At 53.3% G+C, this 16,272-nt stretch overlaps 1 protein-coding gene across 10 annotated transcripts in view; it reads left to right on the forward strand.

The window, feature by feature from the left end:
* CTIF (cap binding complex dependent translation initiation factor) overlaps positions 1-16,272 on the forward strand; it is a 284,428-nt gene that overhangs the window by 219,699 nt on the left and 48,457 nt on the right. The window contains exon 11 of one of the 10 annotated variants that reach the window (XM_041761953.1): positions 4,379-4,695. The exons of the other annotated variants lie outside the window; for them this stretch is intronic. Coding sequence (XP_041617887.1) covers positions 4,379-4,576 — 198 coding nt within the window. The 3' untranslated portion in view covers positions 4,577-4,695. Of the gene's footprint in view, positions 1-4,378; positions 4,696-16,272 lie in introns of those variants that run through there. 10 annotated transcript variants of the gene reach the window in all.

The following is a 16,272-nucleotide window of genomic DNA, read 5'->3' on the forward strand; positions in this document are numbered from 1 at the left end:
CCACGCATCACCACATGGGTCAGCTTTGTTGGCCCGCCACAAAGTCCAAATCCATGCTCTGGACTGAGGGGGAAACTGAGGCAGGAGAGGCCAGGGTTTGCCCCCCTACCCCCAAGCCCTCCAGGAAGATTGAGGCCACACAGAGTCTAGGCCTCCTCAGCCCAGGGCTCTTCCAGTCTAGGCCTCCTCAGCCCAGGGCTCAGAATTGCAGTTCTCACTTTCCATTTTGTTCTGTTTTCATGTTCTCCCTTCCAAAGATGAACGGCAAGTTCTGGACAGGCTGGCAGGGGAGGGCAGACCCAGAGGGGAGAGGACAGTGGATGTGTCCTGAGTCGGGCTCCCTGCCTGGCCCTGCCTGGCCCCGGGTGTGATAGTCCGCATGTGAAGCATCTCTCCCCTGCCCCCCAGGAGCACCCCCTGCAGGGCTTCCTGCAGCCTGTTGCTGACTGACTTGTGGCCTCCATTGTACCATTGCCTGCTTGGAGCTTCTCTCCTGAGGGCCTCCCCGGGGCCAGCTGATCCTGTTTGCATCCCACCCATTTTCCCCAGTTTCTCCTGGCATCCTGTCTCCCTGGCGCCTTCCCTGGCCAGCCAAGCTGCTGTGGGCTCCCTGCACCTTCCCTGGGCTTTGCCGTAGCCAGTGTCCCTCGCTTCATCTCCCTGGTCTGTCCCTGTCTCTCTGACAAAAATGTAGACAACTTTGTTCGACACTCACTAGATGTTTGTGAAGGGCCTCTTGTGTGTCAGGCACTAGGTGGGCGCTGGGCCCTGGGCTCAGGTGGGATTCAGCAGCAAATGCATCGGACTAAATGCTTTGATCCCCCGGAGCTCACATTGTGATGGGGAAGGAGACTGTGGACATCAAGACAGTAGGTCAAGCAACAATTAGGATAAAACTGTGGAGGAGGATAAAGCAGAGTACGTCAGGGGCGCAGTTTTAAACAGAGTGATTGGGAAAGAGCTCACCAGGATGACCTTCGGAGGGACAGGGAGGAGCTAGCCATGCAGCGCAGGCTGCGAAGGCCCCGAGGCAGGAGGGTGCCTTCCCCATGGAGGCACAGCAAGGAGACCAGGGGGTGGGAATTATGGGAGGACAGCAGGCCCGAGCCAGACCAGGGCCGACCTGGTGCGGGGGTCTGCAGGCTGTCCCGAGGATGCGAGTCTACTCTGAGCAGTTGGAGATGTCGCAGAAGGCTTTGAGCAGGGAAGGCAAGATCTGACTTGGGTTTTAGGGGGAGGATCATCTGGGTTGCTGGTTTTGAGAGTGGTCAGGAAGGGTGGGGTAGACTTGGGGAGAACACCCTGAAGAGTAGCCCCAAGGGAGCATCTAAGGGAGAGGCGACAGGGAGCTGACCAGGGGAGACACAGCAGCGTCTGGACTGACTGTGAAGGAGGAGCCAGGGATCTGCTGACGGATGGGATGTGGGTGCGAGGGAGAAGGTCTGCGTGCAGGTGATGGAGGCTTGGAGCCCGCACCACTGGAAGAAGGGCTCCTACTCCCCAGAGGGAAGGACAATGGCAGGAGCAGGAAAGCAGGGTAGGACCAGGAGCACTCCCCGGGACATCACCTTCCAGATCCACAGTCAACAGAAGGTGGACCCGTCGGGGGTGCCGAGCGGTGATCCAGACAGAGGAAAGGCCCTGAGAGCCACTGGGGCGGGGAAGCAGCCCAACTGGGTGACGTCGGGGCAGTGCAGGCTGGGGGGACAGGCCACGCGCTTTGGTGGAACCCGTGTTTGCGTTTGTCCAGTGGGTGGCAGGGCCCGATGCCCGAGCCACCTGCATGTCACCGCAGGAGGAGACCCCGCACCCGCACCCTGCATCCCTCCGGATGCTCTCCCGGTGGCACAGGGCAGGGCGCGCAGGAGGCGAGGCGTGATGCTCGGAAGGGAGGGCCAGGCTGCAGCCCCATCGGCTCGAAGCCTCTTGAGGTTTCATTGGAAAATGGTGTCATTTTATCATTTCGCTCCTGGGTAGGGCTTAAATTTCAGCTTCCGGAAAATCAACTGGAGAGGCGGGGGTGGGCGCCTAGGGCTACCTGTGCTTTGGCTCCATGTAACTGGACCTTTTCCCCACAACCATTTGCGGCCCCGGCTTCCATAGGTGGCACCGATACTAGTAAATTTCTTTTTTTAAGATTTTATTTATTCATTCATGAGACACAGAGAGAGGCAGACACAGGCAGAGGGAGAAGCTCCCTCCCTGCGGGGACCCTGATGCAGAACTCGATCCTGAGACCCCAGCTGGGATCACTACATGAGCCAGAGGCAGACGCTCAACGTGGAGCCACCAGGGGCCCCTGGATACTACTGAGGCTTTAGCGCCCTGTATTTTGTGCTCGGTATTTCCGACAAAATGTTTCCTGCCTCCATGACACTCCCTCAGTGAACTGGAAACCCCGGGTGAGGAGGGCATGGTGTGTGGCCGTGCCCTCCCGCAGGCCGCTCGCATACCCCCGACTCCCCGTGCTCTCATTCAGCAGTGAGCGTGGCTGAAGTCCCTCTTCATTTATCTACTTTCCCCTAAAAATTCCTCCCAAATTCTTCTATAGGGTCACAGGACAAACGCCCCAGGTGGAATCATGGAGTGGTTCGAACTGTCAGCTGGCCCCAGTGTTAATAGAGGAGGGTGCCACTGGGTCCAGTCCTTTCCCCAGGAACACAGGGAAGGGCTCATAGGGTCAGCCCGATTCCCAGAGCACAGGACTCATGCTGCTGAGCCCAGCCTGGTAAGGAAGAAGGCCTCTGAGGGTCCCCTAGCCCTCCATGCCTGCACAGTACCAACAGTGGGACACCAGAAGCTGAGAAAACCTGAGCTGGAGCTCCCTCTGCTCCTCTGCCTTTCTCTCCTGCTCTACAGAGGATTTGGTCCCTGTTAGCAGATGGAAAGCATGGCTTCTGCACCATCTAGGGATCCCTCAGGCCTGCAGACTAGTTACCCAAAAGAAGGCCTTCAGCCCCCACGGAAGTGCCACAGGGGGGCTCTACCCCACTTACCCTGCCCCATGCCCCAGGCTTAGGTCCTGGGCCCCAGCCCTTCCTCCTAGACAGACATAGGGAATACCCCCTGCATTTTTTGCTGCCCCTTCAGCAGACTCAGGTTTTTTTTCTAAGGATTTTATTTATTTATTTATTTATTTATTTATTTATTTATTTATTTATTTATGAGAGATACACAGAAAGAGAGAGAGGCAGAGACACAGGCAGAGGGAGAAGCAGGCTCCATGCAGGGAGCCCAACATGGGACTCAATCCCAGGTCTCCAGGATCACGTCCTGGGCCCGAAGGCGGCGCTAAACCGCTGAGCCACCCAGGCTGCCCAGCAGACTGGTTCTTCTCAAGGAGGCCCAAAGTTGAAAGCAGATGTGAGCTCTCGAACATCTGAAGTTGCATTGGGCAAGGAATCAGCCGGCATTCTATTATAGCCAGGATGGAAGGATGGGGTGAGTGGGCGAGCCAGGTCCCAGAGCCACCTGAGACTCAGGAGCTAAGTCCCTCAGTGAAGCCCCTCCTCCCCCCAGCAAACCCAGGCTCCCCTGCAGGCCCCCTGAGGTGGGTGAAGGGCCTTAGGCCAAGAAGGGGAAGGCTTTGGCCCATGGTCCCAGAGATGGGAGCTCCAGCTGAGCGAGGGGGTTGACCTCTCGCTAGCCAACTGCGTGGGGTGGTGAGTAGAGAGAAGACTTGGAAGCAGAGGGGAGTTTGGGGACATTCTTCCCAGAATAGCTTCAAAAATAGGCCAGCTCCACAAACCACCTAGGATGATTGAAAGCAGGTGGGATTGGAGCAGATGCCCTCTGGAGATGCCTGTCAGACCAGGAGTTTGTCGAACTCTGTAGGTTTTCCTGATTGTTCAGCAAATCTCAGAATGCAGTTTAGGACATTTCTTCCCTCAGGCCCCTTGTGTATCCTGCATCAGAGTCAGTGTGTGCCAGAGTGAGCCCACAAACATCTGGGAGGGAGGGATGGCACCCAGATGAGTGGGTGGATGGATGCTATACAGATGGATGTGGGGTGGTGGACTCCAGATTAGCGGGTTGAGGTCCCATATGAGGCTCCGTGACAAGACACAGACATCACAAGAGATTAGCTTTGTCTTCGCTTCCCGTATTGGCTTTATCTGATGTTATTTTCATGTCAGGAAGAACCCATGTTCTGGAAGCAGGTGCCTCATCATGGCCAGGTATTTTGATCCTCAGCTGTGAAAATCGCCTTCTCTTTGAGTGACTTAGTTCCCTGTCTTGGGGGAGGCCTGTCAGAGCAGGGCTGTGGTCCCAGAGGGCCCAAGTAACTGCTGTGCTTAGCATTCCATTCCCTAGAGCATCCCCTGTGACCCGCTGCTGGGCCGTAGCTCCTCCCCCAACTTCTCCCCATTTCTCCAAGGTCCTCAGCTCCCACAGAGACGCTTCCTGGGCTTATGATAACTTGCAGGGTCAAGAAACCGCCTATAACGTCACCTTCTCATCTAGCCGGGAGTACTCTAAGGGAATCCCCAAGTTCAAGGAAGCCTGCCATGAATTTTTCCATCTAACGAAGATGCTTGTTGAGGGGGAAAAAATAAATAAATGTATTACATCTTAGTTTTATGTATTTAAAAATGTTTCTTAAAATGACTTATCAAGAGGTGCCTCCAGTCTCTGGACTGTTTCAGGTAGGTGGGTCCTACTTCCCCAGGGGCTTATTCACCTGGAAATAAGACCCAAACTCCTTTCTCTGAGTCCCCAAAATGGGGTTCAGCCCTGGGGTGCAACTCCTTTTTTTTCGCCCACCAACCTGCTGCATGATTCCAAATTCTATGTAAAGAAGAACTTCAGACCACCAAGAGAAACCCTATCTCTGTGTGTAAGAGTTTAATGTGTATGGAAAATGAGATTTTCTTCCCCAGGAAGATGGAGGCCTAGCCACCCATGCCTTGGGGAGGCAAAGTGTCTGCCACCCATGGGGTGATGGCAAGTGCCATCTTGTAGGCCCTGTCAGTCACTAGAACTGTGGGTTTAGGGTGGAAGTGGGGACAACCCTCCCCAAGAGATCAATTTTTAATATGGCAAACGTTGCTCCCCTTGTCTGTTTTTTTTTTTTTTTTAAGCTTTCGGATCACTGGGGGTCTCTGCTCAGGAAAAGCGGAGTTAGAGCAGAAAGCAGCTTATAAGTGTGGGCATTGTAAAAGGGAAGAGACCGTCTTCACTTTGGTGGCTGCCCCCCCCAACACACACACCTGCCCCACACCTGCTGTAACACCTGTGCCCACAGCCTCCCCACGGCTGACGAGGGGGGAAGGACTCTAAACAGGCTTGCCCCTTTTATGTACTCATGGCTTCTGACCTATTTGTGAGCACACTCCTACCTTCCATTCCCTTGGGCTGCTGATTGAGGGACTTTTGAAATGGGGCATGGCTCCCTGGCCTCTCCCCGCAGGCCTCGGAGACCTGCAGGGTCCTTAGGGCTGTCCTTCAGACTGCTCAAGCTTTTTCTCTGACAGCTGGAGTCAGATGTGCCCAGCCCGGGGCCAGAAAGCCACGTCAGTAGACGGCACCAATAGCCTTCCCTGCTAGGGGCCATATCTAAACTCTCCCCAGTTTTCCCCTCTTTAAAACTCACCCATCTCTGGGGCACCTAGGTGCTTCAGTCTGGTGAAGCATCTAACTCTTGATCTCAGTTTAGGTCTTGATCTCAGGGTCATGAGTTCAAGCCCTGACTTGGGCTCCACACTGGCTGTGGAGCCTACTTAAAAACAAAACAAAAAACAAAAACCACCCACCTCAAATCCTACTCTTCTTATAAAGGGGAAGTTTCTGATGGGTTGAGTTGTGCCAATGTGATTCATAGTCGACGTTTTAACTGTGGTTTGACTGGGGAGTTTGTGGAGAAACAGCGCCTTGTTCTAAAGGTGTGGTGCCAATGGGGCGACCTCGGGCATTGGGGCACCCTGGTGGGCAGGGTGTTCTGGGGAAAAGGGGAGCCCCTGGGCTGATTCCACTGAGGCTCTTGCTCCCGGGCCTGCAGTCGATCTCTCCCGTATGGAACAAGGATCAAGTATTTGGATCTCACAGGATCTGCGAGGGGCAGGAGGGCTTATCATATGAACCTGTTCCCCAGATGGGGCTCAGCCAGGACAGGAGGCCTGCCCCTGCTCCCAGAGTGCTCTCTGGACTCCCCTTGGGTGTTTGCCGAGGAAGCGTAGCCTTCCGTTGGGGGGCAGGGAAGGGAGACCACTCTAGGTCGTTCAGTTCCTCTCACTAAGTCAGAACATCACTTGTCACCTGGGTAACACTTCCTCTCCCTGCAGCAGAGCCAGTGCCACCAGGGGCTGGCGGGGGGGGGGGGGGGGGGGGGAGGTGCCAGACACGATTGGTACCTCCAGCTTCCTGCCCTTTCTTTCTTCAGACCTGTGAGCAAGCTGGTGTTATTTTTATTCGGGGACACTGCCGTGGGAGGTATTTTGTCAGTGTCATCAGCTGAATGCAGTTGCGTTATCCGTGGTCCAAGGCACCCCCAAATAAGTCGTGCTAAGTGTGCTAAGCTGTTCGCATTTAAAAATACAGCCAGGCTGATGAAAGATAATTTGCTTATGGCACTGACATCACAACCTAAGTGCAGAGCTGCTGCTTCCAGAGTCCGGGCCTTATTTTTACCCTATTGGGCTGTTAAGAGTCATCACCCATGAGGGCTCACACTCTCTTTAAAATGATAAATCTGTGTCTGTAGTCCACGAGAGGGATAATACCCACCGTCCATGGGCTGGACACGGGGGCAGGCTGTGTGCATTTGTGTCCGGCGTGTGCTCGGTTGATAGGAGCTGCAGTCTGAGTCCAGCGGGAGGGCCACTTGGCGCGTGGGGATGGGGTGGTGCAGTACCAGGAGGTCTCTAAAGACAGTGTCGGAGTGCCCCCTCGCAGGCCATGGTACAGTCCCTCACTGCCTTGGTCCCCAGCATCACCCCAGTGCCTTTGAGCCTTGCCATGTCCTACAACACTGCCCCATGGGCTACAGGAGTGTGCGAGGTCTCACTTGAGGCAGTGTCTCGGTGGGGTCGGGGTGGGGCGGACATGATTTTGCCCCCAGCATATATTTGAAAATATCTGGAAATATTTTTTGTTTTCACAACTCGGGGTGAGAGTGGGGAGCTTTGATTGGCATTGAGTGGGTAGAGGCCTATGGCGCACAGGCCAGTGCCCCACTGAAAGGAATAATCCAAGGTGAGGCAAGCGTGCTCTAGCAGACGGGGCCTCCTCCCACCACCCAGCATGTGGTTTGCCAGGAGGCGCCTGGTTGGCACGACCATGGGTGGGGAAGGTGATTCAGGCCAGCTGGCAGCCCTTGGACACATGGATCAGTTCCAGATGTGTCTGTTGAGCCCTCTACCTTGTGCAAGGCCAGGACCAAGCTGGATGTTAGGGGGCTAGTGTGCAAGGTGTGGTCCCATCCATCCAGGCCAGCCGCCCCATTTTGTAGAGTGCTTTCAGTTCTCCCAGTGATTTTATATCCTTTACATCCCTCGTTCAGTCTTCACGGCCACTCAGGGGCATCATGGGACAGGTGTAATCAGCCCCATGTTGTGGAGAACCAAACTGAGACCCACGGAGGTGAATAACTTGCCCAAGGTCACATAGCCCCAAAGCGGCAAGTATTCTGGTCTTTCTGTTGAATTATTTCTTAGGGAAGATAACACACCCTTTCCCAGTTTCAGTGCTCTCTCTTCTTTCTTGGCTCTTGTTGGACCCCATTTTGATGAGGAATCATCCCTTTCTTCCATCCACCTTAATAGGAGCAGATATTTGAATGAGGACAGAATGAGCTTCCCATCTTATTAGCACCTACCTTTTTCCCTAAGAAACTTCCCTTTATAACCGGATCTAGAACCATCTTATATTCATGCCCTCTCTGACCTTTTACTAAAACCACGCTCAGATCTAGCAGGAAAGTTACCTACTGGTATCACAACCAGAAGATCACCTGCCCCTGGGCCTTGACAGTTTCCCCTCCCTGGTGCCCTGCCTCCTCAGAGACCTCCGTTCATTTGTTCAGGTACTCCGCAATTACTTGCCAAGAGCCTACTATGCCCTGGTCACTGGATGTATATTGGGGAATAAAGCAGACAGAGTTCCCCTGCCCGAGTGGTACTTGCGGCCCAAGTGGGAGAGGCAGTCACTGGACACATAAGCCAGCAAGTGTATCATTCCAAGTTGTGTTATGTGCCATGAAGGAGAGCCAACGATACAGCAGAGGGGCAGTAACCAAAGTAGAGGTTCTACTCAGAGAAGGCAGGAGGCATCTGGGAGAAGACGAGAAGGCCAACAGCTGAAGGGGGAGCACGTGAGCCAGCTTTTCAAGGGCCAGCATGTCCCCAGTCCTGAGAAAGAAGCTTAGTCGGGTAAAGATGCGTGGGGACAAGATGGATTTTTCTTCCCCGACTCTTCCGGTATTTCATGGTTAACATACCCTTCAGCAGAAGTATCATGAAGGCCTTCTCTCAAATTAAGCCATCGAGTCTCCAAACAGCTGTTTTATACCTAGCTCTACCCTCTGCCTAATACAGAGGGAGGCAGAAGAGAGGAGGAAGACAACAAGAGGCTTGCAGCATAGCTGAGGAAACAAAATAGCTCATGAGACCCGTGCTGGCCAGAACATCAGCACCCCATGGAACGCCCCCCGCCCCCGCCGGCCCTCTTGCTCAGTAACCTGATATCAGTACCACTCACCGTTCTCTCTCCTCGGTACAGGTGCCAACCCCCCCACCACCACCAGATTCTAACTCCCACCATACATTAGCTAAGGAGCAGAAGGTCAGACGGGACATTCCGTCGTACCTGGCGTGGCTGTTCTTGAAGCCTAACTTGGGAAGGCCCAAGAAGCAGGAAGAGGACAAACACCCACCTAGTATCTGCCCTGGTCAGGCAGTTTTCACTCTCACTCTGTCTAACGCCCTGTGACCCTTTCCCATGTGGGGATGTGAGGCCACGAGAGGTCTTAGGGCTTGCACAGGTCCAAGAGCTGCCTGGGAGTCTCATCACCCAGGCCTCTCTGGCTTTTGAGCCCATCGTGTGTACTCTTGATACACCAGTGTTTTTCCGATGCTTTTAGCAGCAGTGTTCTTTTTTTTTCCAAACTTGACTTCAGGCATATCCTCCACCATGTTAAACAGATCCAGGAGAGGGGCTGTGCCTGACAACGAGGCTCCTCGAGTCTGCCCACCCGACCGCTGGTCACCCGCCCCCATAGGCGGCCCGAGCCTCCTTGGAACAGCATAAGGGCCCATCTGGTCTGCGACCTGGAGCTCGTGGCCCATCAGGAAAGACTTGCACACTTCCTTCAGGGACACCCCCACCCATGCTTTGCTGGGCACAGAGCAGACATCAGGTCCCCATGGGTAGGACCAGACGGAATGGTGTGTTGCAATAGAGGGGCACGTTCAGACAGACCCTGATGCAAACGGCTTCTGTCCACATCTTGGTGGAAGATAGCAGGCCTGATACAATGACTTCCACATCCATACCCCCGATGTGGTCTCTATAATCAGGGCAGGAGCCAGGATCCATGGGTGCAGATTTGGGCCCTCTGTGAGCCCGCTGGACCTTGTCCATCTCTGTTCCCCTCCATGAACCCCACCCCTAGTTATTGCTTAACTGTTGGCCAATAAACACTTTGGGATACAGCTTGATAAAAGATGTGTGCACCCCCACTACTGCTTCCCTGAGGGATAATGCCCCATAAATGTTAATGTGACTTTTGAAGACTTTGTCTGTGGCAAAGTTCAAAGTCGAGGGTGGATTTGGGCTTCAAGCTGAGTCATTCTGGAATCCCCATTATAGGCCAAATCTTTTCGTGAGCATTTCAAGGGGTTTTCTCAAATTTTATAAATAGTTTAATAACGCCTGTGTAGTCATCTATTTTTATCACCAGCCTTCCAGATGGTTTCAGAAGTGATGGGGCTGCTCGCTGAAAGTAGGATTTCACATCTTCAGTTCCATACTGCTTCCAAAACGTGGCCCGTGGGCCTGGCGATCAGCAGTGGGATTGCAGGCAGCAGTTCTGGCTGCAGGAGAACCTGGTCCAGGCAGAAACTCTGGGAACAGACTCTAGGAATCCCCAAGCTACGTTCTGGCCCCAGCTCCCACTTTCCTCACGTGGAAACCCCTAGACAGGGTACTTGTCCCCTGTATGCCTTGTTCCTAAAATTGGAGAACGTGGGCACCATGACTCTTTCTAGTCAGGGAGGGTTCTTAGCTTTTCCCCAGGGGCTCACAAACCTCTTCATCACTTCATCACCTTGCTGACCCTGTACAGGTCGCAGAGTCTTTTTCCATTTTACAGATAAGGAAACCGAGACACAGACAGTCCCGACAATCGCACAGTGACCTGCCTCAAATGAGACTGGTTGCCCTTTCATTTCCCAGTCGGCTTGCTCCTGGAGCATGGCCCTGTCTTCCTCACAGAGCCGCCTTCAGCCCAGTGCCTGATCCTGGAGACCTGGGATCGAGTCCCACGTCAGGCTCCCTGCATGGCGCCTGCTTCTTCCTCTGCCTGTGTCTCTGCCTTTCTCTCTCTCTCTCTCTCTCTCTCTCTGTATCTCTCATGAATAAATAAATAAAATCTATAATAAAAAAAAAAAAAGACCTACCCAGACTGGGGCAGACCCCGGTGATGACATGCCCCCCAAACCCATGGCCACTCTCTGGGCAGGATGGCAGTTCTGCAGAACTGAGAGCTGGGCCCTCTCATTCAGGGGGACTGGCAGGAAAAGGCAGGGCAGAGGCAGACATCTGTCCTGTCTGTAGGGGAGCCTTTTCGAACAGGACACCTTTGGGGTAGAAAGGGCACCAGAAGCCAAATCAGAGGCCTGGGCCCCAGCCCTACCAGCCTCAGAAGCATGAGATGCTATATGTGAGGCAGAGCCAGGAACATATGTAGGAAGTGCTTTGAAAAGAAAAGTGGCACATGAATGCTGGTGGTCCTATTACACCCAAGTCAGGCTGGCAGCCAGGGTACGTCCTGCAGGGTCTACTGAGTGTCTGGTTCCCAGGGGCTGCCCTAGGAGACCTCTATGCTCCAACTCACCCGTACCTGGCACGTGGTGCCCACACGTGTCTTCCAAAGGCTGAATGAACCCCAGGACACCCTGGCTGGAGGAATGCCTGCTACCCCCCGGTCTTCCCATCTGTCAAACAGTCCAGCCCGCGCTCCCTGCTCAGCTGAGAGGAAAACTTCCAACCTCTGCAGAGGGCTTTTCAAGGCCACAGCCACAGCAGGTGCTAGCTCCCTCTCGCCTGATAATGAGGCTTCACGCCTGCATAAGTGTGAGACAAAATTCCCACTGATTGAGCCCAACTTCTCAGCTTCTCCCCCCTGCACCTCAGGGCTGCTGCTCCTGCCCCCCTCATGCAGAGCAGCAGAGCTGAGCCAACCTGACCTGATTTTGCCAAGCCAGAAATACGCTGGGTGCTCACACCCTGGGAACCTTGGAAAATGTCTCCAGAATGTTCTAGATTCAACTGCAAGTGGCTGAGGGCCATTCCCAGCCCCTGCGTGCTCCTTTCACCTGAGCCAAGCGCTGGGAAGGATGCATTTTTGGGCCCAGTGCCGCAAGCCATCGTGACAGAGAACGTCTTTGCTGATTTTTCTTTTTATTAGTAATAGTTGAGGGGCTGGGATTTGGGACATGATTTTCATCTCTGTTGATCAGAGCAGATTCAGGATAATCCGATCGTGTTATTCTGTCTTCGTTCTTTTGGGTGAGACTCAGAGGGCGGGAGTCACCGCTAACATGCAGAGAATTTGACACGACACTCGAGAGAATTTCAGGCACGTGTGAAAGCCACGCTGATGGTCGCAGACCTGGGTCTGTGTTTTCAGTGGGCAGGTATTTGCGCCGTCTGTGGTCTGGGGGTCAGGGCAGCACCCTACCTGCCTAGCCGCAGGGTCTGGCAGATGAGGGAACCCCATCTCCGTGTCCACAGGGGCTGGTTTGAGGGACAACCATGTGATAAGCAAGGCCAATCAGAATCCATCCCTGAGATCTGTGGTGTGGACGCTCGGGAGGGAGGCCTGTGGCTCACAAGCTGTCGTGATAGAGATCGGGAGCACTGACCCCTGTCTTGGCCCTTGGCCATCACAAAGGGAGACCCTGGCGGGACAGAGAGTGGTCGGAAGGCACAAAACCAAGACTGGCAGAGGCTGGCGTGGGGAGAGCCAGCTCTGGCACTGTTGTCTGAGCCCCGTGGACCGGCTGCGTCCCTGGGCCCCCACCCCTCCCATAAGCCTGCTAGTTTGGGGTGTCTGTCACTGCCGGCTGAGAGCACGATCTGACCGTGTCTGGGCGTGGAGCAGAGAGGAGCATGGAGTGCGAGCACCAGGGGCCTGGGCACGTGTGGGTGGATGCCTGGTCTGTGCACCGAGGAAGTCAGGGATATTCCGGGGAAAGTCCAGCCTGCAGTGGGCAAGGACATGCCCCAAGGCAAGGAGCAGTACAGGGCCCAGCAGACATCAGAGCTGCAGGCAGGCGACCCATCTTGGGGTGCAAGCTGGAGCACCATGTTCAGCCAGGCTCAGGGGCACCCTTGCCCTCCAGAAGCCACAGCAGACTGTGGCCAGGGCCTGAGTGACCTGCTGGTCAGATTCTTGGTGTTCCGGGGTCAAGGTGTGGCTCAATCCCCAGGGCCGGACTTCAAAGCAGGACTAGTTGCTGTGGCCACGGTGTGGCTGTGGGGGCCAGCTGTGGGGGCAGCCTGTGAGCATACCTCCCGGTGGGGGCTGCACACAGAGCCTGCCAGCAGGGTGGGGGCGGCCAGGTCTGGGGGACAGAATGACCCAGGATCCAATGGCCAAGAAGTCTGTCTGCCACTTATTAGGAACCTATTGTGCACCAGATACACTGCCCATGTCACTCCTCAAAGCCAAGAAAGTCTCTCTGACCTAGTCCAAGTGACACCGAGCCCTGGGTGACCCTTGTGTGATGCTGCCCCAAGTGAGAGAGGCAGGGTGGTAGGCTGTCCAGGGAGGACTGCCCAAGACACAGACAGCTACCAGACAGCCCTTTCTCCCTTCTCCTCCCTGCTGACCCAAGACTGTGCTGGAAGCATGCCCAGCCGGCCTCGCCCGCTCTCTTACCCACTCTGCGCCCTGATCCCTGGCTCCAAGCCCCGTTCCCTCCTCCTGCCTGGACCTCTGGGATCCATTGTTCAATCCCAGAGATAGGCCTGTTGTTACACTGATGGGTTCTTTTGGTCTGAAGTCACCGAAACCAGCTTGAAGGTGGCTTAACTTCCCTGAATCCCTTTCCATCAGGATTCAGAGGCATCTCAGGGAGCCAGAAGGTCCCAGGAAAGGCCAGGAAATGGCACCCCCGGGATTCTCGGTCTCGGGCTAGTGGAGGTGGGTCCAGGAAGCCTCTAGGGTTTGGGCATTCCCCTGCCTCTGCCCCTGGAGGGTGTTACTTTAGAGAGCGTGCTGGGGGGACCTCCCTGAGGAGCTGACATTGAAGTGGAAACCCGAAGGAAGTGAAAGTTTGAGCCGAATAAAAATAGGGCACCTCCTATTTGAAAATGACTCTCATCCTTCCAGTATAAAGAATCCCATCAAATACTCTTTTTAAATCCTCCAACTAACAGCCTCCAAGGAGGGCCAAGGCCAGCTCACTGCTGCTGGGCTGTCACCAGCTCCTCCGTGCCTGTCCCTCTCACATCTCATCCCACCTTCTCCAGGAAAAAGCAGCTTCCTGCCAGAAGTCGATGAAAGCGCGCTCTCTCCTCAGCCCTGGGGCGACGGCCGCCCCGGCCACCTCTCTGCCCAGAAACAAACCAGAGTCGCCGGGGACGGAGAGTGAGCCTGGGCACGTTTCTCTTGGTCATTTGTTGCAGCAGAAGGAGAAGGGAATGCTGGTGAGCTTGCAGGCCTTGGAGGGGCTGCCGTCCTCGAGGGGCTGCCGTCTGTCCCGGGCAGCGGCCGAGCACGCCGTGATCCTCGTGCCTCAGCCCATCCCTGGCCGGGGGCAGTGTCTCCCCGACGCCCTGGCTGGGAGGGGTCCCCCTCTGCCTGCACGCAGCTGTTTGGGGCTTGACCACAGGACTCTCTCATGCCAGAGTTCACGTGGTTATCCAGAGTGGGGAAGAACTTCCCAGAATCCCTTGAGAAACCTGAGACACTGAATGGCTTTCAGGGCTTATTGATGTGGTCGGTGCAGGAAATAGCAGTACGTCAATAAATAGTTTTAGGCAGGAAACGGGGCTTAAATGGTAGCCTTAAAGTTTTGGGAAAGACACTAGGGGTTGCTGGGAGGGAGCCTGCCCGTCAGATGAGAACCGGCCAAATGCCGGGCTTTGAAACGGCTGCCACAGGCTGAGGCCCCTCGCTGGCCCCGGACGGGAGAGGACCGAGGTGGCAGGCGGAGCCGGGGGCCAGGGGAGGCTGGTTTCGGTTGGCAGAGGAGGCTCCTGCTTCCAGAGGGACAAGCTGGCAGCCTGCACCCTAGGGCCCAGCGGAGACACACGGCTGGGCCGTGCTGGCCTCTGAGTTGGGCATGTTCACACCCATTTCCTCCCACTTCCAGCGAGAGTCCACGCTAGGCCGAGGATCACCGCAGGCGTTCTGCTGTCCCCGTCCAAAAAAAAATCGGGGGGAAAGGGTCACAACCTGTCAACTTTTCCTAAGGAGCTGTTTTTCTGATTATGAAATGAAATGTTCGCAGAAAACCAGACATTCAGAAAATAATAAAAAGTAAAAAAAAAAAGAATAATAAACGTCATCCATAAATTCATACAGAGTAGACTCTCACATCTGCTGAGGAATAGCAACTGTGAAGACCTCGGGTGTTTCTCATCTTTTCCCTTTATTTTTTTATTTTTATTTTTATTTTTTTTGTTTTTTTTTTTTTCATCTTTTCCCTTTAAAAAAAAATTCACAGAGGAGATTATACAGTACATGCAATTTTGCTTTTGCTTTTCTTCGTGTCATATGGCCATTTTCCCGTGCTGCTATAAACATCTCAGAAACACCTAATTTTTAACGGGTAAGAGGATGATCCTATACTTAATCATTCCCCTCTTGTTGGATACTTAGGTTGTTGAATTTTTGTGTGTGTGTTAAGTTTATTTTTCCTGTTACTTTTAATTATTGCCTTACAATAATTCTCCCAAAGTGCAAGTACGAGACCAAACAGGAAGAACACTTTGAAGGCTTATTTTAAGATTTTTTTTAGGAAAATATAACCAGTTTGCACTGTGCATATACGAGAGTGTCTGCTTCGCTGCATCATCCTCAGGATTGACAATTACCGGTTTTTAATTTACTAATAGAGTAAGTAGGAAAAAAAATACTATTTTCATTCATTGGATTGCTTCTGAGATGTAATTAATTTGTTTTCATTTATTTATCAGCAATTTATGTTTTGCTGTATGAATTATCTTTTAATGGCCTTTCCCCATCTGTCCATGAGGGATTTAGTACTTCTATTACAAATTTGATCAAGCTATTTATAAAGACTGTTGCCCTTTGTCACGTTTATTGCAAACATTTTTCCCAGAACATTCATTGCCTCCTAAGCGTGTTTGCAGTATTTTGATGCATTCTTTTCTTGCATTAATGTAGAAAGCCCCTCTCCAACCAAAAATTTGATTCTCTGTCACATTTTCCTCAAATTCTTATGGTTTGTCTTCTTTTTTTTCTTTAACATTTACCTCTTTATTCCATCTGGTATTCATTTTAGGGCTCAGTGTGGAGGGAGACTGAGTTATTACCCCCCTCACCCCCCAGACTTAGACAGCTGTACCTGCAGTGTTGCTCGAATGAATAATGCTCTCTTTGCCACTGATTGGTGGTCCTCCAGGGGCCGTGTGATAAATCCTTACGGACGCTGGATGTGTCTCTAGGCTATGTGATCTAGCCGTCCACTCTTATGTAAGTTCCACACCCTTTTCATTAGTAAAACTTTAGGATAGGTGAAAAATAGTATGACTCTACAATTTTGATTTTAGCTATTTCCTCCATTACTCTTTTTTTTTTTTTTTTTTTTAGAGAAAGATGTGGGGAGGGGCAGAGGGAGAGGGAGAGGGAGAGGAAATCTTAAGCAGGCTCTGTGCTCAGCGCAGAGCAGGACTCAGGGCTCCATATCACGACCCTGAGATCATGACCTGAGCCAAACTCAAGAGTCAGACGTTTAACCAACTGAGCCATCCAGGCACCGCCCCCCGCCCCCGCCACCGCATCTCTCTTTCAAATTATTTTAAGGACTATTTCTTTCAAGCTTCCATTCCCTGTTTCCCTCCAAAAAGTTCCCGTTGGAATAT

This window comes from Vulpes lagopus, chromosome 1 (assembly GCF_018345385.1).
Source record: "Vulpes lagopus strain Blue_001 chromosome 1, ASM1834538v1, whole genome shotgun sequence".
NCBI classification, from domain to species: Eukaryota; Metazoa; Chordata; class Mammalia; order Carnivora; family Canidae; genus Vulpes; species Vulpes lagopus.